We start from the raw sequence: 26,099 nt of genomic DNA, 5'->3' as shown, positions 1-26,099 counted from the left end.
ATACACACGCTCCCAACCCCGCCCACCTCAACTGACGCAGGGGGGGTTTGTTGCTAGCGCGTGTACAGTTTAGCCAAGAGTCATGGATACATTGCATTCTGGGTAAGTGTTATGTTGCGTTTATAATGTGTTACAGAGCCAATGTTCTCCAGAATTGTGTTTGGTGTGCGTTCACAGAGTGTGGCGCATATTATTAAGAGTGTTAAAGTTTTTTTATATCACAACCATCAGTGTGATCTGTATGGCTGTTGAACAAGACCCCTGGTTTACACACAGTAGAAGTAAAAAAAAAACCAACTCTACCATTTAGAAATTGACGGCAAGGGAAGTGTCACTCGCGACGTTTCAAATTTGACCTGGCAGTAGGGGTGGGCAATATCGCAAATTTGGGTATCGATACCGATCCGATACCGGCCAGTATCCGGGTATTGATCATTTTGAAAAACAAATTTGTACTTTTGCCTTTATTAATTGATTTTGATAATAATACAACGCAGGATGTTTCAGACATCATATTCATGAATTAAACACCAATACAACTTTATTTTCAATAGATAATGCACGCTCAGGTCCCTCCCCGTTCAGTGTCACAGAGGACTGGGCTGTCCGTTCACTTGTAATGATCTGTTGATTGTGTTCACATTTATGTTATTTGCTCAGGCGACCCTTGTTCACAACCACTAAGACATCAGTGAGTCTTGTAATCCCTCCAAATGACACAGTCGCAGCTGAACTCAAATGCACTGAGAAAAGAACGAATCATTTCATTAAGTGATTCAGTTTGTTCACTCAAATGATTCGTTCGAACGAACAAATCGTTCGCGAACGACCCGTCACTAGGGAGGAGGGTAAAGTGGAGAGGAGCGGTGCACTCACTTTTTTTTTTTTTTAATCTGAGTGATTCGCTTAATTTGGTGAAGTATCGATACCATCACGCCGGTATCGATACGATACCGATACTCACCAAGTATCGATACTATCGATACTTTATATCGATACGCCCAGCCCTACCTGGCAGTTAAAGTAAGCATGCACTTATTAATTTGGGGAGCGAGATATGCCGGGCAGTAATTCAAGGCAGGCGCACATTAATTCAAGGCAGGCGCACATTTATATCGATACGCCCAGCCCTACCTGGCAGTTAAAGTAAGCATGCACTTATTAATTTGGGGAGCGAGATATGCCGGGCAGTAATTCAAGGCAGGCGCACATTACATGCCCGGCAGCTAATCAAGGAAATACGGTATATAATTTGCCTGAAAAGCTGGACAGGACAAAAAATTAATAAAAATGAAAAGTTTGTAGGAAAAAATAACACTGCTGGTACCTCCTGGTGCCACTCGGTACCTGCTGGTGACAAGTGAGAATTGATTGACGTGAAGGTGCTTTCATGCTTCCGTCGCCATAGCAACCGTGAGTGACAGGTGCTACACGGCGGCTAAGCAACAGCACTTCATTGTGCGCCAGCGGCGCCCGCCATCTGATGCTCGCCCGCGGGGAGCTGGCCATTGACCAGGGCGCACAAAGCCCCGGGCCGATAAGATGGAGGGCGCCATTGTGTTGACGGCTCCCGTTTTAAGATGAAGAATGGCGGCGGGCGGGTGACAAATGGGCTCGGTGACAACCCCGCGTTCTCCCGGAGTCAGCGGTTAGGCCTTTCGCTTTTTTACCTTCCTCGGCGGCGACCTTCAGGCGGCGTGATGAATGGCCAGGAGAGACCTTGCTGTCAGGTCACTGTGATCCCGCCGCCATCTGCTGAGAGGCCAGGGACCTGTTGCCATGGCGACCTATGCCACAATTATGTCGGCCATCTGCACGCCGCGTTCGGGATGGAACCGTTAAAAACAAACGGCGTCTCAACCCGAGCAGGAAGTGCAGCGGATTGCGGTGATTTACTAAGACTGTATGTACAATTGAACACAAGTACTATATATTGTGTACATAGTATACAACTGTGTGTACTAGTAGTGGGTGTGTTGCAGGTGATCTACTAAGACTGTATGTACAATTAAATACGAGTTCTAGATAGTGTGTACAAAGTATACAGCTATGTGTATTATTAGATGGTGGGTTGCAGGTGATCTACTCAGACTGTGTGAACAATTAAATACAAGTACTAAAAAGTGTGTACAAAGTATACAGGTAAGTGTACTATTAGTGGGTGTGTTGCAGGTGATGTATTCAGATAGTATGTACAATTAATACCAAGTACTATATAGTGTGTACAAAGTATACAGCTATGTGTGTTATTAGATGGGGTGTTGCTAGTGCTCTACTAAGACTGTTTATACAATTGAATACAAGTACTATATAGTGTGTACAAAGTATACAGCTATGTGTGCTATTAGTGGACGTGTTGCAGGTTATCTACTAAGACTGTGTGTACAATTGAATACAAGTACTAGATAGTGTGTACAAAGTAACTATTAGTGGGCATGTTGCAGATGATTTACTAAGAATGTGTGTACTATTGATAACAAGTACTACATAGTGTGTACAAAGTATAACAGAGTGTGTACTATTAGTGGGCTTGTTGCAGGTGATTTACTAAGTCTGTGTTTGCAATTGAATACAAGTACTATATAGTGTGTACAAAGTATAACACTGCGTGTACTATTAAAGGGTGTTATGCAGCCGAGTGTGAAGCGACCGGAATGAGAATCAGCACCTCCAAGTCCGAGTCCATGGTTCTCGCCCGGAAAAGGGTGGAGTGCCATCTCCGGGTTGGGGAGGAGACCCTGCCCCAAGTGGAGGAGTTCAAGTACCTAGGAGTCTTGTTCACAAGTGGGGGAAGAGTGGATCGTGAGATCGACAGGCGGATCGGTGCGGCGTCTTCAGTAATGCGGACGTTGTATCGATCCGTTGTGGTGAAGAGGGAGCTGAGCCGGAAGGCAAAGCTCTCAATTTACCGGTCGATCTACGTTCCCATCCTCACCTATGGTCATGAGCTTTGGGTCATGACCGAAAGGATAAGATCACGGGTACAAGCGGCCGAAATGAGTTTCCTCCGCCGGGTGGCGGGGCTCTCCCTTAGAGATAGGGTGAGAAGCTCTGCCATCCGGGAGGAGCTCAACGTAAAGCCGCTGCTCCTCCACATCGAGAGGAGCCAGATGAAGTGGTTCGGGCATCTGGTCAGGATGCCACCCGAACGCCTCCCTAGGGATGTGTTTAGGGCACGTCCAGCTGGTAGGAGGCCACGGGGAAGACCCAGGACACGTTGGGAAGACTATGTCTCCCGGCTGGCCTGGGAACGCCTCGGGATCCCGCGGGAAGAGCTAGACGAAGTGGCTGGAGATAGGGAAGTCTGGGCTTCCCTGCTTAGGCTGCTGCCCCCGCGACCCGACCTCGGATAAGCGGAAGATGATGGATGGATGGATATGCAGGTGATCTACTGAGACTGTGTGGACAATTGATTACAAGTACTATATAATGTGTACATTGTATACAACCATGTGTACTATTAGTGGGTGTCTTACAGGTGATTTACTAAGAATGTGTGTACAATAAATACAGTTTATACAAAGTAGAACAGTGTGTGTACTATTAATGGCCATTTTGCAGGTGATTTACTAAGACTGTGTGTACAATTGATAACAAGTCCATTATAGTGTGTACAAAGTATACAGCTATGTGTATTATTAGTTGGTGTGTTGCAGGTGATCTCCTAAGAATATATATACAATTGATAACAAGTACTAAACAGTGTGTACAAACTAGTATAAGATTGTGTGTACTATTAATGGGCGTGTTGTCTGTGATTTACTAAGACTGTGTACAATAATTACAAGTACTCTATAGTGTGTACAAAGTATATAACTATGTATACTATTAATGGGCGTGTTTCAGGTGATTTACTAAGACTGTGTGTACAATTGATAACAAGTCCATTATAGTGTGTACAAAGTATACAGCTATGTGTATTATTAGTTGGTGTGTTGCAGGTGATCTCCTAAGAATATATATACAATTGATAACAAGTACTAAACAGTGTGTACAAACTAGTATAAGATTGTGTGTACTATTAATGGGCGTGTTGTCTGTGATTTACTAAGACTGTGTACAATAATTACAAGTACTCTATAGTGTGTACAAAGTATATAACTATGTATACTATTAATGGGCGTGTTTCAGGTGATTTACTAAGACTGTGTGTACAATTGATAACAAGTCCATTATAGTGTGTACAAAGTATACAGCTATGTGTATTATTAGTTGGTGTGTTGCAGGTGATCTCCTAAGAATATATATACAATTGATAACAAGTACTAAACAGTGTGTACAAACTAGTATAAGATTGTGTGTACTATTAATGGGCGTGTTGTCTGTGATTTACTAAGACTGTGTACAATAATTACAAGTACTCTATAGTGTGTACAAAGTATATAACTATGTATACTATTAATGGGCGTGTTTCAGGTGATTTACTAAGACTGTGTGTACAATTGATAACAAGTCCATTATAGTGTGTACAAAGTATACAGCTATGTGTATTATTAGTTGGTGTGTTGCAGGTGATCTCCTAAGAATATATATACAATTGATAACAAGTACTAAACAGTGTGTACAAACTAGTATAAGATTGTGTGTACTATTAATGGGCGTGTTGTCTGTGATTTACTAAGACTGTGTACAATAATTACAAGTACTCTATAGTGTGTACAAAGTATATAACTATGTATACTATTAATGGGCGTGTTTCAGGTGATTTACTAAGACTGTGTGTACAATTGATAACAAGTCCATTATAGTGTGTACAAAGTATACAGCTATGTGTATTATTAGTTGGTGTGTTGCAGGTGATCTCCTAAGAATATATATACAATTGATAACAAGTACTAAACAGTGTGTACAAACTAGTATAAGATTGTGTGTACTATTAATGGGCGTGTTGTCTGTGATTTACTAAGACTGTGTACAATAATTACAAGTACTCTATAGTGTGTACAAAGTATATAACTATGTATACTATTAATGGGCGTGTTTCAGGTGATTTACTAAGACTGTGTGTACAATTGATAACAAGTCCATTATAGTGTGTACAAAGTATACAGCTATGTGTATTATTAGTTGGTGTGTTGCAGGTGATCTCCTAAGAATATATATACAATTGATAACAAGTACTAAACAGTGTGTACAAACTAGTATAAGATTGTGTGTACTATTAATGGGCGTGTTGTCTGTGATTTACTAAGACTGTGTACAATAATTACAAGTACTCTATAGTGTGTACAAAGTATATAACTATGTATACTATTAATGGGCGTGTTTCAGGTGATTTACTAAGACTGTGTGTACAATTGATAACAAGTCCATTATAGTGTGTACAAAGTATACAGCTATGTGTATTATTAGTTGGTGTGTTGCAGGTGATCTCCTAAAAATATATATACAGTTGATAACAAGTACTAAACAGTGTGTACAAAGTATAAGATTGTGTGTACTATTAATGGGCGTGTTGTCTGTAATTTACTAAGACTATGTGTACAATAATTAACAAGTACTCTATAGTGCAGGGGTCACCAACCTTTTTAAAACCATTAATGCGAAGGGCTACCAACCAGTTTGATACATACTTAAATAAATTGCTAGAAATAGCCAGTTTGCTCAATTTACCTTTTTTTTTTTTTTTTACCTTTAATAAATAAATGTATATATATATGAAAAAAAATGGGTATTTCTGTCTGTCATTCCTTCGTACATTTTTTTTCCTTTTATGGAAGGTTTTTTGTAGAGAATAAATGATGAAAAAAACACTTAATTGAACGGTTTAAAAGAGGAGAAAACAGGGGGAAAAATGAAAATTAAATTTTAAAACATAGTTTATCTTTAATTTCGACTCTTTAAAACTCAAAATTCAACCGAAAAATATGAAGAGAAAAACTAGCTAATTCGAATCTTTTTGAAAAAATAAAAAAAATAATTTATGTAACATCATTAGTAATTTTTCCTGATTAAGATTAATTTTAGAATTTTGATGACATGTTTTAAATAAGTTAAAATCCAATCTGCACTTTTTTAGAATATATAACAAATTGGACCAAGCTATATTTCTAACAAAGACAAATCATTATTTCTTTTAGATACTCCAGAACAAATTTTTTTTAAGAAATTCAAAAGACTTTGAAATAACATTTATTTTTGATTCCACGGATTTTCTAGATTTGCCAGAATATTTATTTTAAATTTTAATCACAATTAATTTGAAGAATTATTTCACAAATATTCTTCGTCGAAAAAACAGAAGCTGAAATTAAGAACTAAATTACAATGTATTTAGTATTCTTTACAATAAAAAAAAAAAATACTTGAACATTGATTTAAATCATCAGGAAAGAAGAGGAAGGAATCTGAAAGGTAAAAAGTTATATGTATTTAAAAATCCATCCATCCATCCATTTTCTACCGCTTATTCCATTTTGGGGTCGCGGGGGGCGCTGGCGCCTATCTCAGCTACAATCAGGCGAAAGGCCGTGTACACCCTGGACAAGGTGCCATCTCATCGCAGGGCCATCATTTTTAAGGTTGTATTTTTTCTCTAAAATTGTCTTTCTGAAAGTTATAAGAAGCAAAGTAAAAACCTAAATGAATTTACTTAAACAAGTGAAGACCAAGTCTTTAAAATATTTTCTTGGATTTTAAAATTCTATTTTGAGTTTTGTCTCTCTTAGAATTAAAAATGTCGAACAAAGCGAGAGCAGCTTGCTAGTAAATAAATACAATTTAAAAAATAGAGGCAGCTCACTGGTAAGTGCTGCTATTTGAGCTATGTTTAGAACAGGCGACCTGGTGCCCGCGGGCACCGCGTTGGTGACCCCTGCTATAGTGTGTACAAAGTATATAACTATGTATACTATTAATGGGCGTGTTTCAGGTGATTTACTAAGACTGTGTATACAATTGATAGCAAGTCCATTATAGTGTGTACAAAGTATACAGCTATGTGTATTATTAGTTGGTGTATTGCAGGTGATCTCCTAAGAATGTATATACAATTGATAACAAGTACTAAACAGTGTGTACAAAGTATAAGATTGTGTGTACTATTAATGGGCGTGTTGTCTGTGATTTACTAAGACTGTGTAAAATAGATAAAAAGTACTCTATAGTGTGTACAAAGTATACAACTATGTGTACTATTAATGGGCGTGTTTCAGGTGATTTACTAAGACTGTGTGTACAATTGATAACGACTGCAAAAGTGTTGCTCGTGTTTAAATGACAAAGTTGCATGTCTACCTGTTGTTACCATGGAGACAGTCATGTGTGCCTGCTGTTACCATGGAGACACTCATTTACTGCACATCCACGACTTAAAGCTCCTTACTGTGTAGTTTTGAGAAGTTGTGGAACATGCATCAGACAAACATAATCATCTTGTCTGGTCTATTAGACGTCCTCCAGCACAGATGTGACTTTTTAACACGACACATGGTGCACTGGAACCATGCAGATGCTAGAGAAGGAGATCAATTACTAATCAAACTGACAGCACACACCAAAATGTATCAATTGAGTTTGTGTTGATGTCTGCTTCTTGAGTAATCCAGCTGCTATAATTTATGCACTTTATAGCCTATAAAGTGTAATTGCTGGATAGACATCTTGATTTCCGACATTACAAATATGTAATCAGTCGCCTGGCTCTTTCTCACTATCATTTGTTCTTAGCTGTGCCAGTTTCCACATCCCTTCCAAACCTACTAATTACAGCCGTATAAGCATTTAGGTTTTATTAATCGTGCTGCGAGTGCTAAATGATTATATTTGCATCCGCTTCTCCCGTTATGTGTGACGTAGCACTAAGCATCTTTTCTGCGTATTCATGACGACAATGAACTGTTTTAGTCTTTTAGGAGACTAAATCCTCCGTTCACGAGTTCAGTCAATTTGTCTGCTATCAAGTTTGCTTTAAAACACGAACACCTTGAGTAGATCCGACCCCATGAGAAGTTCTGATCCACGCTGATCGTGTCTTCCAGTGGACTGCCTGGACCCCACCTGCTCGGGCCGAGGCGTGTGCGTCCAGGGCGAGTGTCACTGCTTTGTGGGCTGGGGAGGCTCTGGCTGCGAGAGTCCCAGGGCCTCCTGCACCGACCAGTGCTCCGGACACGGCACCTTCCTGGCCGACGCCAGCACCTGCAGCTGTGACGCCAACTGGACCGGACGCGACTGCTCCGCAGGTGAGGGAACGACTGGAAGTGAGACCATACTTATGTACACATGGTTATGTATATGATTGTGTGCAGTATGACTGAGACAATATTTATGTTAATGTGATTATGTATGACTGATGCAATACTTATGTAAACATGATTATGTACAGTATGACTGAGACAATACTTATGTAAACATGTATATGTACATGATTATGTACAGTATGATTGAGACAATGCCTATGTACACATTATTATGTACAGTATGACTGATACAATACTTAGGTAAACATGATTATGTACAGTATGACTGATACAATATTTATGTAAACATGATTATGTACAGTATGACTGATACAATACTTAGGTAAACATGATTATGTACAGTATGACTGATACAATATTTATGTAAACATGATTATGTGCAGTATGACTGATACAATACCTGTGTACACATGATTATGTACAGTATGACTGCGACAATACTTATGTAAACATGTATATGTACATGATTATGTACAGTATGAGTGAGACAATACTTATGTAAACATGAATATGTGCAGTACGATTGAGACAATACTTATGTACACATGAATATGTACATGAGTATGTACAGTATGACTGATACAATACTTATGTAAACATGATTATGTACAGTATTACTGAGACAATACCTATGTACACATGATTATGTACAGTATGACTGATACAATACTTATGTAAACATAATTATGTACAGTATGACTGATACAATACTTATGTAAACATAGTTATTTACAGTATGACTGTGACAATACTTATGTAAACATGTATATGTACATGATTATGTGCAGTATGACTGAGACAATACTTATGTAAACATGAATATGTACAGTATGATTGAGACAATACTTATGTACACAAGATTATGTACATGGGTATGTACAGTATGACTGAGACAATGCCTATGTACACATGATTATGTACTGTATGACTGATACAATACTTATGTAAACATGATTCTGTACATTACGACTGATACAATACTTATGTAAACATAATTATGTACAGTATGACTGATACAATACTTATGTAAACATGATTACGTACAGTATGACTGAGACAATACTTAAACGTAAACGTAAACATGATTAAGAAAGTCAGGTGTGTTCCACTTGTCGTACGCTCGTTGTTGACGCTGCAGTGTGCTCCTCGCCGTTGTTACAACATAAATTGTGTCGCTGCAGTGATGTGCTATATACTTGGAATGTATCAAAGACTCCAAAAAACATCTCAAACCTTATATTGTAGTTTTATTTAAAAAAAAAAAGTGGTACTTAAAGGGAAACTGCGCTTATTTTTTTAGAATTTTGTCTATCATTCACAATTTTTATGTAAAACAAGAACTCCTATGGTGGGTTTAAGCATTCTAAATTATAAAAAAATGTTAGCAAAAGTCAGCCAACGATGAAACTAATGGGAGTCCATATATTCCGCCTATAAAGCGCTCTAAAAAAACCTCCATCAAGGTTTTATATACATAGTGTAAGAATAATAATCTATCCATCCATCCATTTTCTACCGCTTGTTCCCTTTGGGGTTCGCGGGGGGCGCTGATGCCTATCTCAGCTACAATCGGGCGGAAGGCTGGGTACACCCTGTACAAGTCGCCACCTCATCGCAGGACCAACACAGATAGACAGACAACATTCACAATCACATTCACACACTAGGGCCAATTTAGTGTTACCAATCAACCTATCCCCAGGTGCATGTCTTTGGAAGTGGGAGGAAGCCGGAGTACCCGGAGGGAACCCACGCATTCACGGGGAGGACATGCAAACTACACACAGAAAGATCCCGAGCCCGGGATTGAACCCTGACTACTCAGGACATTCATGCGTATTGTGAGGCAGATGCATTAACCCCTCTGCCACCGTGAAGCCCAAGTATAATAATAATAATAATAATAATAATTAATTTGATTTGTAACGCACTTTACTTAAGCGTTACAAATCAAATTAATTATTATTATTATTATTATTATACTTGGGCTTCACGGTGGCAGAGGGGTTAATGCATCTGCCTCACAATACGCATGAATGTCCTGAGTAGTCAGGGTTCAATCCCGGGCTCAGGATCTTTCTGTGTGTAGTTTGCATGTCCTCCCCGTGAATGCGTGGGTTCCCTCCGGGTACTCCGGCTTCCTCCCACTTTCAAAGACATGCACCTGGGGATAGGTTGATTGGTAACACTAAATTGGCTTTGCATCCATGACTCGTCCTGACTATATTATACACCCCGCTAGCACCAAACCCCGCCCACCTCTCCGCCCCCTCCGTGCGTCGTTTGGGGGCGCAGGGGTGTATAATATAGTCAGGAACAGTCATGGATGCAAAGGATTCTGGGTATTTGTTCTGTCGCGTTTATGTTGTGTTACTGTGAGGATGTTCTCCTGAAATGTGTTTGTCATTCTTGTTTGGTGTGGGTTCACAGTGTGGTGCATATTAGTAAGAGTGTTAAAGTTGTTTATATCACAACCTTCAGTGTAAACTGTATCACCCAGTATGCCTTGCAGTTGTGTACGTCTACCTACGGAAGCCACATACAACATTTTGCTGGACTGCCAAGCAGTTTGTACATGTAGAAGGCGTTTAAGACAATGACTTTATAGCACGCCCTTATTATTGTTGTCTGGATGACCACCAGCAGATATTTGCGAGAATGGTTGCGGCTCCCATTGTCTTCTTTTTTTTGTGAAACGGATCAAAATGGCTCTTTGAGTGGTAAAGTTTGCCGACCCCTGCACTAGATAAACACTAGATAAAACTGAAACAAGGATAAAGATAGAAATAAAAGCATGAAAGCACTGAATAAAACAGATAGGCAAGCAGTGTATTTAAAAACAAGAAGGCAGAGAAATTAGATAAAAGCTGTGCTAAAAAGGTAGGTTTTTAGTCCCTTTTTAAAACTGTCGAAGTAAGGACTGTTCGGCATCGTGGTGCCGGGTTCGATTCCTTCGAGGATGCGTCAAACGTGAACTCAACAAAGGTAAGATCTTAAAAGATTTATTTAACAAAAAGGGAGCTCTGAACAGAAATACTGGAGCTAATAAAAGGCAAACCAAAAACGCTAGTATGAAAACTAGGAAGTACGAAATGACAAACTAAAATGGCACGTTGGCACAAAAAGAACAAACAAATCATCAGTATTTAAACTGGAAAAACACAAAGGCTTAGCGTGAGAAGCTAGTGAGAATATAAATACTTGCGTGAAAGCAAACGATCAAAAATCCAGACATACAGTTAAGTGAGAGCAAACTCAACAAAGAGGATGGCTTAAATAGGAGGGTGATTAGACAAAACAGGTGTGTGTGGACCGGGAGTAGCAGGTGGACTGATGAGTTACCATGGTGACAGGCTAAACAGGAAATAAACAGTCACTTGACGGAGAGTGATACAAGAATGGAAAAATAACAAATAATATGTGTAGATCCGAGCAGCGGATCGCAACAGTCGACAGACTGTGGTGCTCTAAGATGATTGGGGAGAGCGTTCCAGGGTTCTGGTGCGGTCGAGCAGAAAGCCCGGCGGCCCATTGTAAGTTTGTCCTGATGGGTTTGAGGAGGCTAGTGTTTGAGGAGCAGAGGTTGCGGGTAGGAGGTTGAGGGGAAACTAGGTCCTTGAGGTAGGAGGGCGTTGCCGTAGATGCATTGATGAGTTAGCAGGTTAATCTTGAATTGCAATACGGAGCCAGTGGAGTGATTTGAGGATGGTTGTGAAATTATCACACTTGCACACTCTCGTCAGGATCCTCGTTCTGCTGTTTTGGATGTACTAGAGCTTTTTGATGCTCTTTTTGGGGACCCTGACGAGAAGTGCGTTGCAGTAATCAAGTGCAGTATATATCAATCAATCAATCAATCAATGTTTACTTATATAGCCCTAAATCACTAGTGTCTCAAAGGGCTGCACAAACCACTACGACATCCTCGGTAGGCCCACATAAGGGCAAGGAAAACTCACACCCAGTGGGACATCGGTGACAATAATGACCCAGTGGGACGTCGGTGACAATGATGACTATGAGAACCTTGGAGAGGAGGAAAGCAATGGATGTCGAGCGGGTCTAACATAATACTGTGAAAGTTCAATCCATAATGGATCCAACACAGTCGCGAGAGTCCAGTCCAAAGCGGATCCAACACAGCAGCGAGAGTCCCGTTCACAGCGGAGCCAGCAGGAAACCATCCCAAGCGGAGGCGGATCAGCAGCGCAGAGATGTCCCCAGCCGATACACAGGCAAGCAGTACATGGCCACCGGATCGGACCGGACCCCCTCCACACGGGAGAGTGGGACATAGGAGAAAAAGAGAAGAAACGGCAGATCAACTGGTCTAAAAAGGGACTCTATTTAAAGGCTAGAGTATACAAATAAGTTTTAAGTATGTAGTATCTAGTAACATTCCTAATAACAGGTAATATTTACATATTTTATATACACACTAAGTATAAATGTAGTTTCTTGTAACATTCATAATAACATGTAATATTTACATATTTTATATACACACTGTGTAGTATCCAGTAACATTCATAATAACATGTAATATTTACATATTGTATACACACTAAGTATATATAGTATGTAGTATCTAGTAACATTCATAATAACGTTTAGTATTTACTTATTTGGATCATTTTAAGTGTATTCATTTCACAGACGCATCACAACTTTCACTTTCCCTTCATCAACAAGTAGACTACTAATCATGGCAGACTTGTTGAGGGACAACATACACTACTTTGGGACTAATGATGAACCTGAAACTTCTATGTTTGAGCCTGATTATAAGGAGGATGAGCTACAAGAGGGATGTTCAAACTACCAAGTGCGTCCTACCGGCGTCTCCAATTTGGCCCGTGAGACGTTACGAGCTGAGTAAAGGAAAAACTTCTGCAGAGCAAAAGAAACTAATTTTCAACATCTGACAAACTTGATGCTGCAATTTTGTCTCCGTCTTGAGGAAAAATTGGGTAATGAATTGTGATCTGAAACAAACAATTCACTTATATGACCCTATCCAAACAACCTCTTCTAGTCATGGCGCAAAAAAAAAAAATTAATCCAATACAAATGTCAACACACTTAACACAACCTGCTCACTAAACTTTGTGGATATTATTTCTTTTTAAAAACATCCAATCAAAATGACATCCATTACAAAGCATTATGGGAAAAATGCAAAACACTATCCACACTGATCCATGTTTGGCACATTTTGGCTGCTTGATATTTCTGATTGATCCCAAAAACTTTAAGAAGGTCGTCACAAAAGTAAACAAAGTAGGAGTCAAACTTTCGCATACTCTTAATATACAATTATATCAGATCTACACGTTTTATAAGCCGTGTGCTAAACAGATGCAACTTTAGTCAAACACTAAGCATCATGTAGCAGTATTGCTAAGTTCAAAAAAATATATACAAACATAATAAAACAATCACTTACCATACGATGTCTGCTCTCGCTGAGCTAAAAAAGACTGATGGGATGGTTGTATCTTTCCGTTGACATCAACACTTCATCAACCTCCTCGCAAAAGGTTAAACTAATTTGTTATTTTGGGTCTTTTTGGCCATCTCCGGGTCTAAGTTGGATGACAAAGTTTACCAAATTGTGGGTTTATGTCTCCAACCTTCTACTATCCAGGTGAGAGACATAATTTATCATCGAGAATTAACGTTCACCCGCTCAGAGGCCATGCAGCAGCTCAATATGTCAATATAGCAGCTAGTTAGCTCTCTAAAAGAAGATCCTCTGTGTTAGCGTTTATAATAACACTAATACTTGTTATTATTCAGGTCACGACATGTAAATGGAGTACTGTTGGTGTTTTTGAATGTTTTTTGGAAGGTTTTATGGGTGCGATAGTGTACTCCTATTAGCTGCATTGTGAGCCACCTCTTACTTGCCATATTTTATGAGTTATAATGCATAAAAAAACTAACATGTGTTCCAGTCTTAAAAGAATTCATGAAAAATTCAAATATCTGTCATTGCTAACCAAGAAAACGTGCAATTAGCTGGCACTTCTGAATGTTCGTGCAGATCGTCCATCTTTATTTGTGACAGTAAATCGTTTTGGCTGCTTATTTATCAAAATAATAATACTTTTTTTTTTTTAAAGCAGAGTGTTGCTGGTGCTAATTGGTGGCGTGGCAGGAGAAGTGTGAACAATCATGACAAAAGGGAGTTTGTGACAGACGTTTTAATACCTGGGCTGTGTGGCAGCTCATATTAATTTTTCTCCTCTTCTGTCAAATCCCAGTCTTGATGCAATGCATGCTGGGTAATTGCTAGCTTGCTTCAAAGAGGTGTCAGAAGACCAGCATGCTTTCTGAGAATAGAAAGGACATTTTTAGTCTAAAGTAAGATGAACTAGGAGTTCACTAAGTATGTACTGTGACTGTATGCAAGACTTTGACAGTACTTGTACTCTTAATCCCCATGTTTTGTTTGGAAACATTTCCCAAATCAATCAAACACTGTCCTGATATTGTGCCAAGGAGAAGTCAGAGCTTGAAAACTTTCTTCCGTCCTCAATTTCTCCTGTTCGGGAACGCTTGGCCTTCCGATACAAGCAGTCCTGCAGTGTGTTTCCTTGTGTGTGATATCATATGCGATACAAGCAGTCCTGCAGTGTGTTTACTTCTGTGTAACATCATGTGCGATACAAGCAGTCCTGCAGTGTATTTACTTGTGTGTGATATTATGTGTCACACAAGCAGTGTGTTTCCTTTTGATGATATCATGTGCGATACAAGCAGTCCTCCAGTGTGTTTACTTGTGTGAGATATCATGTGTGATACAAGCAGTCCTGCAGAGTGTTTACTTGTGTGCGGTATCATGTACGATACAAGCATTCCTTCAGAGTGTTTACTTCTGTGTTATATCATTAGCGATACAAGCAGTCCTGCAGTGTATTTACTTGTATGTGATATTATGTGTCACACAAGCAGTGTGTTTCCTTTTAATGATATCATGTGCGATACAAGCAGTCCTCCAGTGTGTTTACTTGTGTGTGAGATCATGTGTGATACAAGCAGTCCTGCAGAGTGTTTACTTGTGTGTGATATCATGTGCGATACAAGCAGTCCTCAGGTGTGTTTACTTGTGTGTGATATCATGTGTGATACAAGCAGTCCTGCAGAGTGTTTACTCGTATGTGATATCATATGCGATACAAGCAGTCCTGCAGAGTGTTTACTTCTGTGTGATATCATTAGCAATACAAGCAGGCCTGCAGTGTATTTACTTGTGTGTGATATTATGTGTCACACAAGCAGTGAGTTTCCTTTTGATGATATCATGTGCGATACAAGCAGCCCTCCAGTGTGTTAACATGTGTGTGTGATATCATGTGTGATACAAGCAGTCTTGCAGTGTTTACTTGTGTGCGGTATCATGTGCGATACAAGCAGTCCTGCAGTGTGTTTACTTCTGTGTAACATCATGTGCGATACAAGCAGTCTTGCAGTGTATTTACTTGTTTGTGATATTATGTGTCACACAAGCAGTGTCTTTCCTTGTGTATGATATCATGTGCGATATGAGCAGTCCTCCAGTGTGTTTACTTGTGTGTGATATTTTGTGTAACACAAGCAGTGTGTTACTTGTGTATGATATGTGCGATACAAGCAGTCCTGCAGTGTTTATTACTTGTGTGTGATATCATGTGTGACACAAGCAGTGTGTTTACTTGTGTATAATATCATGTGCGATACAAGCAGTCCTCCAGTGTGTTTTCTTGCGTGTGATGTCATGTGTGACGCAAGCAGCGTGTTTTCTTGTGTGTGTTATAATGTGCGATACAAGCAGAGTGTTTGCTTGTGTGTGATATCATATGCGATACGATATGATATCAGTAGTGTGTTTTCTTTTTTTTTTTATATCATCTGCGATACAAGCAGTCCTACAGAGTTTTTACTTGGGTGTGATATCGTGTGCGAAACAAGCAGAGTGTTTACTTGTACAACGTTGGACAGACAGTATACATCTAAATGTCCTCTAATACAGTGGTCCCCAACCTTTTTGTAGCTGCAGACCGGTCAACGCTTGATAATTTGGGGAGGGGGATTCTTTTTTTTTTGGCATGAAAAAGGGAGGTTTTTTGGGTTGGTGCACTAATTGTAAGTGTATCTTGTGTTTTTTTATATTGATTTAATTAAAAATAATAATAATAAATAAATAATTAAAACATTTAAAACAAATTTTTTAAATTAAAAATTATAAAAAATTATTCTGCGGCCCAGGGAGCACTGCTCTAACAAGCAAACATTTTTATTTTATTTTAGTTATTCACAAAAGTCAAACATGGTAGGCTGAAGGGTACTTGCAACGGTAATACGATAGACCTAGTGCTTGTCAGGGGTATCACCGGTTCCAAAATTAGGATACTCCCGTATACAAAAGTATTGTTTGATCATTACCTTATAAAATTCGAGGTACAGACTAATAATAATAATAACTGCTATAGCAGCCGCAACATTAATACAGCCACAACGACAACTCTTGCTGACCTACTGCCCTCGGTAATGGCACCATTCCCAAAATATGTGAGCTCTATTGATAACCTCATTAATAACTTTAACGACGCCCTGCGCGAAACCATTGATAACATAGCACCGCTAAAGTTAAAAAAGGCTCCAAAAAAGCGTACCCCGTGGTTTACAGAAGAAACTAGAGCTCAGAAATTATTATGTAGAAAGCTGGAACGCAAATGGCGCACGACTAAACTTGAGGTGCACCATCAAGCATGGAGTGATAGTTTAATAACTTATAAACGCATGCTTACCTTAGCTAAAGCTAAATATTACTCAAATCTCATCCACCGTAATAAAAACGATTCTAAATTTTTGTTTAGTACGGTAGCATCGCTAACCCAACAAGGGACCCCTTCCAGTAGCTCCACCCACTCGGCTGATGACTTTATGCAATTATTTGATAAGAAAATTGAAGTCATTAGAAAGGAGATTAAAGACAATGCGTCCCAGCTACAACTGGGTTCTATTAACACAGATACGATTGTATATACGGCGGATACTGCCCTCTAAAATAGTTTCTCTCATTTTGAGGAAATAACATTAGAGGAATTGTTAAAACGTGTAAATGGAATGAAACAAACAATATGTTTACCTGACCCTCTTCCTGGGAAACTTATCAAGGAGCTCTTTGTATTATTAGGTCCATCAGTGCTAAATATTATAAACTTATCACTTTCCTCGGGCGCTGTTCCCCTAGCATTTAAAAAAAGCGGTTATTCATCCTCTCCTTAAAAGACCTGACCTCGATCCTGACCTCATGGTAAACTACCGACCGGTTTCTCACCTTCCCTTTATTTCGAAAATCCTCGAAAAAAAATTTGCGGAGCAGTTAAATGAAAACTTAGCGTCTAACAATCTATGTGAAACCTTTCAATCCGGTTTCAGGGCAAATCACTCTACGGAGACAGCCCTCGCAAAAATTACTAATGATCTATTGCTAACGATGGATTCTGATGCGTCATCTATGTTGCTGCTCCTCGATCTTAGCGCTGCTTTCGATACCGTCGATCATAATATTTTATTAGAACGTATCAAAACACGAATTGGTATGTCAGACTTAGCCCTGTCTTGGTTTAACTCTTATCTCACTGATAGGATGCAGTGCGTCTCCCATAACAATGTTACCTCGGACTATGTTAAGGTAACGTGTGGAGTTCCCCAGGGTTCGGTCCTTGGCCCTGCACTCTTCAGCATCTACATGCTGCCGCTAGGTGAGATAATACGCAAATACGGTGTTAGCTTTCACTGTTATGCTGATGACACCCAACTCTACATGCCCCTAAAGCTGACCAACACGCCGGATTGTAGTCAGCTGGAGGCGTGTCTTAATGAAATTAAACAATGGATGTCCGCTAACTTTTTGCAACTCAACGCCAAAAAAAACGGAAATGCTGATTATCGGTCCTGCTAGACACCGACCTCTATTTAAAAATACAACTCTAACATTTGACAACCAAACAATTAAACAAGGCGACACGGTAAAGAATCTGGGTATTATCTTCGAGCCAACTCTCTCCTTTGAGTCACACATTAAAAGCGTTACTAAAACGGCCTTCTTTCATCTCCGTAATATCGCTAAAATTCGCTCCATTTTGTCCACTAAAGACGCTGAGATCATTATCCATGCGTTTGTTACGTCTCGCCTCGATTACTGTAACGTATTATTTTCGGGTCTCCCCATGTCTAGCATTAAAAGAGTACAGTTGGTACAAAATGCGGCTGCTAGACTTTTGACAAGAACAAGAAAGTTTGATCACATTACGCCTGTACTGGCTCACCTGCACTGGCTTCCTGTGCACTTAAGATGTGACTTTAAGGTTTTACTACTTACGTATAAAATACTACACGGTCTAGCTCCATCCTATCTTGCCGATTGTATTGTACCATATGTCCCGGCAAGAAATCTGCGTTCAAAGGACTCCGGCTTATTAGTGATTCCCAAAGCCCAAAAAAAGTCCGCGGGCTATAGAGCGTTTTCATTTCGGGCTCCAGTACTCTGGAATGCCCTCCCGGTAACAGTTCGAGATGCCACCTCAGTAGAAGCATTTAAGTCTCACCTTAAAACTCATTTGTATACTCTAGCCTTTAAATAGACTCCCTTTTTAGACCAGTTGATCTGCCGTTTGTTTTCTTTTTCTCCCACTCTCCCTTGTGGAGGGGGTCCGGTCCGATCCGGTGGCCATGTACTGCTTGCCTGTGTATCGGCTGGGGACATCTCTGCGCTGCTGATCCACCTCCGCTTGGGATGGTTTCCGGCTGGCTCTGCTGTGAACAGGACTCTCGCTGCTGTGTTGGGTAGTGTTGGATCCGCTTTGGACTGGACTCTCGCGACTGTGTTGGATCCAATATGGATTTAACTTTCACAGTATCATGTTAGACCCACTCGACATCCATTGCTTTCATCCTCTCCAAGGTTCTCATAGTCATCATTGTCACCGACGTCCCACCGACGTGTGAGTTTTCCTTGCCCTTATGTGGGCCTACCGAGGATGTGGTAGTGGTTTGTGTTGTGGTTTGTGCAGCCCTTTGAGACACTAGTGATTTAGGGCTATATAAGTAAACATTGATTGATTGATTGATACTTGCAGTTACACAGCAGTTAAAGGCCTACTGAAATGAGATGTTCTTATTTAAACGGGGATAGCAGGTCCATTCTGTGTGTCATACTTGATCATTTTGCGATATTGCCATAGTTTTGCTGAAAGGATTTAGTAGAGAACATCCACGATAAAGTTTGCAACTTTCGGTGCTAAGAGAAAAGCCCTGCCTCTCCCGGAAGTTGCAGAAGATGACGTCACATGTTTGATGGCTCCAACAAAAAGTGCTATCGGACCGAGAAAACGACAATTTCCCCATTTAATTTGAGCGAAGATGAAAGATTCTTGTTTGAGGATATTGATAGTGACGGACTAGAAAAAAAAAAAAGACGCGATTGCACTGGGACAGATTCCGATGTTTTTAGAGGCATTTACTAGGATAATTCTGGGAAATCCCTTATCTTTCTATTGTGTTGCTAGTGTTTTAGTGAGTTTATAGTACCTGATAGTCGGAAGGGTGTGTCCACGGGTGTCTTGACGCGCAGTGTTTCAGGGGAGTCGACGGCAGCTATGGACGGGGCAAGCTCAGCTTTTCTCCGGTAAGAAGCGACTTTCTAACCACAATTTTCTCACCGAAACCTGCTGGTTGACATTTGGTCGGGATTCATGTTGGCTTGACCGCGCTCTGATCCATAGGAACGTTTCACCTCCAGGAATTTTAAACAAGGAATCACCGTGTGTTTGTGTGGCTAAAGGCTAAAGCTTCCCAACTCCATATTTCTACTGTGACTTTTCCAATATTAATTGAACAAATTGCAAAAGATTCAGCAACACAGATGTCCAAAATACTGTGTAATTATGCCGTTATAGAGGACGACTTTTAGCTGTGTGTGTGTGCAGCGCTCATATTTCCTTAAAACCTGTGACGTCTTGCGTACACGTCATCATTACATGACGTTTTCAAGACGAAACTCCCGGGAAATTTAAAATTGTAATTTGGTAAACTAAAAAGGCCGTATTGGCATGTGTTGCAATGTTAATATTTCATCATTGATATATAAACTGTCAGACTGCGTGGTGGGTAGTAGTGGGTTTCAGTAGGCCTTTAAGCACACAATGTCACACAAGCTAGACATTGGTAATAATCCTTGAACAATAAAAGGTGACATTTTTCAATACAAACAAGTATTAAATCAGTATGGTTACATACAAAGTCTCCAAGGCAGTATTAGAAAGTATACAGTAACAGACGTGTTTGCATCATTCATTGATGAATTATTGTGAGCACTTGGTGTTCCATCTTGTATTAGATCAAGATCAGTTTTTGTCCAATAGACAAGGTTCCAATATGTTGTCAAATTGTCAAACATGTACTCCACAATAACCCTCGTCTGTGTCTCCCCCAGAGATCTGCACAGCCGACTGCGGCGGCCATGGCGTGTGCGTGTCGGGCACCTGTCGCTGTGACGAGGGCTGGACGGGCGGCGGATGCGAGCAGAGGGCGTGTCACCCCCGCTGCAGCGAGCACGGCACCTGCAGGGAGGGCAAGTGCGAGTGCAGCCCGGGGTGGAACGGGGAGCACTGCAGCATCGGTAGGATTGGCTCTGGTCTGGTTCCAAAGCTTCTTGGGCTGTGTGTGTGTGTGTATGTGTGTGTGTGTGTGTGTGTGTGTGTGTGTGTGTGTGTGTGTGTGTGTGTGTGTGTGTGTGTGTGTGTGTGTGTGTGTGTGTGTGTGTGTGTGTGTGTGTGTGTGTGTGTGTGTGTGTGTGTGTGTGTGTGTGTGTGTGTGTGTGTGTGTGTGTGTGTGCGTGTGTGCGTGCGTGCGTGTGTGAGAGGCGGGGGGGTCCACTTGGACTTGGGGGCAGAGCATGCTTAATTGGATTGGTGCAAGTCAGTCAAGCATGAGTCCAGGATCTTCATGCATCTTCATGTGAGAATGTGCTAAGGTGTCCTCTTCGTCTGCGCCCCCTGTCATTGTCCCCCGCTTTTCTCTGCTCCTGCTTTCCTATTGGCTCAATGGACGTATTATGGCTTTAAAACTACAACATAGCTAGCCAGTCGCTAACGTCCCTCCACAGTGTTTTAAGTAATCTTGTACGTTTCTTACAACTAGCATTATCACTGCAGGACGAGGAATAGCTAAACATGCTTCACTACACACTTTAGGAGGATACAATAGCTCACCGCTAACAGGTAGCTAGTGCTGGGTGGAGCTATACAAATATCCACTGTAACGATACCAAGTACAAGAGCTGTGTATAGTCGATACTGTTATGATTACATCAGTATTTTTATTATCACAAAATATACATATATATGTATATATATATATATATACATATATATACATAAATGTATATTTATATATACATAAACATTTATATATAACATATATATGTGTGTATATATATATAGATATATGTTAAATATATACGTATATATATACTATATATATCCATATATATGTTTCTGATACATATGTATGTATATATACATATGTGTGTATATATATATATATATATATATATATATATATATATATATATATATATATATATATATATATATATATATATATATATATATATATATATATATATATATATATATATATATATATATATATATATATATATATATATATATATATATAAACGTTAGGTCAGGCAAAAAACAGAGGCTATATCATCTCTACAAGCCTGTTTCGCAGGTTTCTCTGCTTTTCAGGGGATTTTATTGTGGTTGTTACATACGTACAGGGTACATTACATGGGGGTATGGCCATTGTTACACAGTTGTGCCTTGATTCTGTGCCGGCATGATGAGACCAGATCAGCGTGATTGTTATAACGGGTTTTAAAGGTATTTTTTCTGGGTCCAATGTATGTCTCTGTGTTTCAGTTGTCCTTGCTGGTAATGCTGGCTTGGTTAAAGGTGAACATTATCACAATTTCAGAAGGGTTAAAACCAATAAAAATCAGTTCCCAGTGGCTTATTTTATTGTTCAAAGTTCTTTTCAAAATTTTACCCATCATGGAATATCCCAAAAAAGGCTTTAAAGTGCCTGATTTTCGCTATCTGTAAATCCACCCGTCCATTTTCCTGTGACGTCACATAGTGATGCCAATACAAACAAACATGGCTGATAGAACAGCAAGATATAGCGACATTAGCTCGGATTCAGACTCAGATTTCAGCGGCTTAAGCGATTCAACAGATTACGCATGTATTGAAACGGATGGTTGGAGTATGGAGGCAGATAGCGAAAACGAAATCGAAGAAGAAACTGAAGCTATTGAGCTAATAGCTATTGAAGCTATTCGGCGATCGCCTTCTAACCAACGATTGCATCTTTTGACCACTGGAGCAACTTAAATCCGTCAATTGGTAAGTGTTTGTTTGGCATTAAATGTGGGTGGAGGGAAAGGCTGGATGCAAATATAGCTACAAATGTATATACAGCTAGCCTAAATAGCATGTTAGCATCGATTAGCTGGCAGTCATGCCGTGACCAAATATGTCTGATTAGCACATAAGTCAATAACATCAATAAAACTCACCTTTGTGATTTTGTTGACTTTATCATTGGAAATGCATCTGCTTTGAGTGTTGCAGGATATCCACTTATCTCTGTCACATCGCTATCATCGGTAACAAACGAGGGACTTTCGCATCTTGTGACACTGGTGCAACTTGAATCCGTCGATTGGTATGTGTTTGTTTGGCATTAAATGTGGGTGGAGGGAAAGGCTGGATGCAAATATAGCTACAAATGAGGCATAACGGTGCAATATGTACATACAGCTAGTTAAATAGCATGTTAGCATCGATTAGCAAAGCACTATTGTGTAACAATGGCCACACCCTCATGTAATGTACCCTATATATATGTAACAACCACGGACACTTCAATAAAATCCCCTGAAGAGCAGAGAAACCTGCGAAACAGGCTTGATATTTTTTTCCTGACGTAATGTATAATCCGCTCTATCCCGGTATTGAGCACTGTATAACGGATACACCACAGAAACCTTGACTATATTTATGAATATTTATAAATTTATATATATATACCTATATAGATTATAGATGTTTTAAATAAATACAGAGAGAGAGATGTGTGTGTGTGTGTGTGTATATATATATATATAATATATATATATATACATATATATATATATATATGTATATATATATATATATATATATATATATATATGTATATATATATATATATATATATATATATATATATATATATATATATATATATATATATATTACACAACATTCTGCCTGCATTCACATGCCGGCGACAAAGCAAGAAGTGTGTGTGTGTGTGAGTGCGCTTTTGTGTGTGTGTGTGTGTCTGTGACGGCAAAGGACCTATTATTTATTTCCAGCGAGGTTATGATGATGGATGGTGGGAGGATGGAGATCTTCCAAATAGAGCTGGCTCAGGACAGATTTGCTCTTATTTAGTTAGCGCGGCGCTATTTAATGTCAGCCCTGTCAGAGGCGCTCAGTGTCGCCAGGACCAGGCTGCCTAGAGGCCATGTTGTTTTTAAAGGCGCGTGTGGCGGCCATGTTGGCTTGGCGGCGTGCTAGCATGATCCTGAAATACACACTTGTCACCATAGACATCTTATAAGTAGACGCAGCATCGAGTGCTACTGCCTACTGCCGCTGACGAGACACGGGGTCGCCATCTTGGAGTGGTGATCCGCTCCATTCAGTGCAATTCATTTGGCAGGAGCAGTGAACTGTCAGCGCATTTAATTCATCTTACCTCACTAAATACCACTGATGTTCACACGTTTTTTTGTTAAACGTGTAGCTATGATAAAGGACACATGTTTGGCCTGTTTTATTATTCATATTTTGCTTCACAGTAATAAAATATTCTCATATGCTATAAGTGACCAGACATCCAAAATCAAAACTGGTAATATAATCCCAGAGAAGGGGGATAAAACGGTCAGCTATTTTTAAATTCAAGAAACAATATGATTAGGTTATATATACATGTGTATATCCTACATAAACAATGTATGAATACATTAGATATCTATATATCTTAGGGACCTGTAGACTGTATCTCTGTTGCTGCAGCAGCAGCAGAGTTTTTTCTTTCTTGACACTTTGTATTTATACTTTGTATTACAAACCCCGTTTCCATTTGAGTTGGGAACTTGTGTTAGATGTAAATATAAATGGAATACAATGAATTGAAAATCATTTTCAACCCATATTCAGTTGAATATGCTACAAAGACAACATATTTGATGTTAAAACTGATTAAAAAAAATGTTTTTGCAATTAATCATCAACTTTAGAATTTGATGCCAGCAACGTGTGACAAAGAAGTTAAAAAAGGTGGCAATAATTACTGATAAAGTTGAGGAATGCTCATCAAACACTTATTTGGAACATCTCACAGGTGTGCAGGCTAATTGGGAAGAGGTGGGTGCCATGATTGGGTATAAAAGCAGCTTCCATGAAATGCTAATTAATTCACAAACAAGGATAGGCCGAGGGTCACCACTTTGTAAGCAATTTGTTGAACTGTTTTAGAACAACATTTCTCAACAAGCTATTGCAAGGAATTATAGGGATTTTACCATCCACGGTCCGTAAAATCATCAAAAGGTTCAGATAATCTGGAGAAATCACTGCACGTAAGCGATGATATTACGGACCTTTAATCCCTCAGGCGATACTGCATCAAAAGCCAACATCAGTGTGTGAAGGAGAAAACTACATGGGCTCAGGAACACTTCATAAAACCACTTTCAGTAACTACAGTTGGTCACTACATCTGTAAGTGCAAGTTAAAACTCTACTATGCAAAGCGAAAGTCATTTATCAACAACACCCAGGAACGCCGCTGGCTTCGCTGGGCCCGAGCTCATCTTAGATGGACTGATGCAAAGTGGAAAAGTGTTCTGTGGTCTGACAAGTCCACATTTCAAATTGTATTTGGAAACCGTAGACGTGGTGTCCTCCGGAACAAAGAGGAAAATAACCATCCGGATTGTTATAGGCGCAAAGTTCAAAAGCCAGCATCTGTGATGGTATGGGGGTGTATTAGTGCCCAAGGCTTGGGTAACTTGCACATCTGTGAAGGCATCATTAATGCTGAATGGGCCATACAGGTTTTAGAGCAACATATGTTGTCATCCAAGCAACGTTATCATGGACGCCCCTGCTTATTTCAGCAAAACAATGCCGAGCCACGTGTTACAACAGCGTGGCTTTGTAGAAAAAGAGTGCTGGTACTTTCCTGGCCCGCCTGCAGTCCAGACATGTCTCCCATCAAAAATGTGTGGCGCATTATGAAGCGTAAAATAGGACAGCAAAGACCCCGGACTGTTGAACGACTTGAAACTCTACATAAAACAAGAATGGGAAAGATTTCCTCTTTCAAAGCTTCAACAATTAGTTTCCTCAGTTCCCAAACGTTTATTGAGTGTTGTTAAAAGAAAAGGTGATGTAAGTGGTGAACATGCCCTTTCCCAACTATTTTGGCACGTGTTGCAGCCATGAAATTCTAAATTAATTATTATTTGCAAAAAAATAAAGTTTATGAGTTAGAACATCAAATATCTTATCTTTGTAGTGCATTCAGTTGAATATGGGTTGAAAAGGATTTGCAAATCATTGTATTCTGTTTATATTTACATCTAACACAATTTCCCAACTCATATGGAAACGGGTTTCGTACTTCCTTCCCGTAAATGATAATGTTTACAGTGATTGTTTTATATGTATTTTTTATGTATGTCACTTTGGATAAAAGCGCCTGCAAATACTTAAACATAAA

General features: G+C 39.6%; 1 protein-coding gene across 9 annotated transcripts in view; it reads left to right on the top strand.

The window, feature by feature from the left end:
- Window positions 1-26,099, top strand: part of tenm4 (teneurin transmembrane protein 4) — a 343,760-nt gene that overhangs the window by 177,525 nt on the left and 140,136 nt on the right. For all 9 annotated transcript variants that reach the window (XM_061877994.1, XM_061877993.1, XM_061877991.1 and 6 more), the window contains 2 exons: window positions 7,980-8,180; window positions 20,683-20,868. In XM_061877994.1, the coding sequence (XP_061733978.1) occupies window positions 7,980-8,180; window positions 20,683-20,868 (387 nt within the window). The remainder of the gene's footprint in view (window positions 1-7,979; window positions 8,181-20,682; window positions 20,869-26,099) is intronic.

Source organism: Nerophis ophidion, linkage group LG18, assembly GCF_033978795.1.
Source record: "Nerophis ophidion isolate RoL-2023_Sa linkage group LG18, RoL_Noph_v1.0, whole genome shotgun sequence".
NCBI classification, from domain to species: domain Eukaryota; kingdom Metazoa; phylum Chordata; class Actinopteri; order Syngnathiformes; family Syngnathidae; genus Nerophis; species Nerophis ophidion.
The sequence above is the reverse complement of the archived record's forward strand: the minus strand, read 5'-3'. Positions and strand labels throughout refer to the sequence as shown.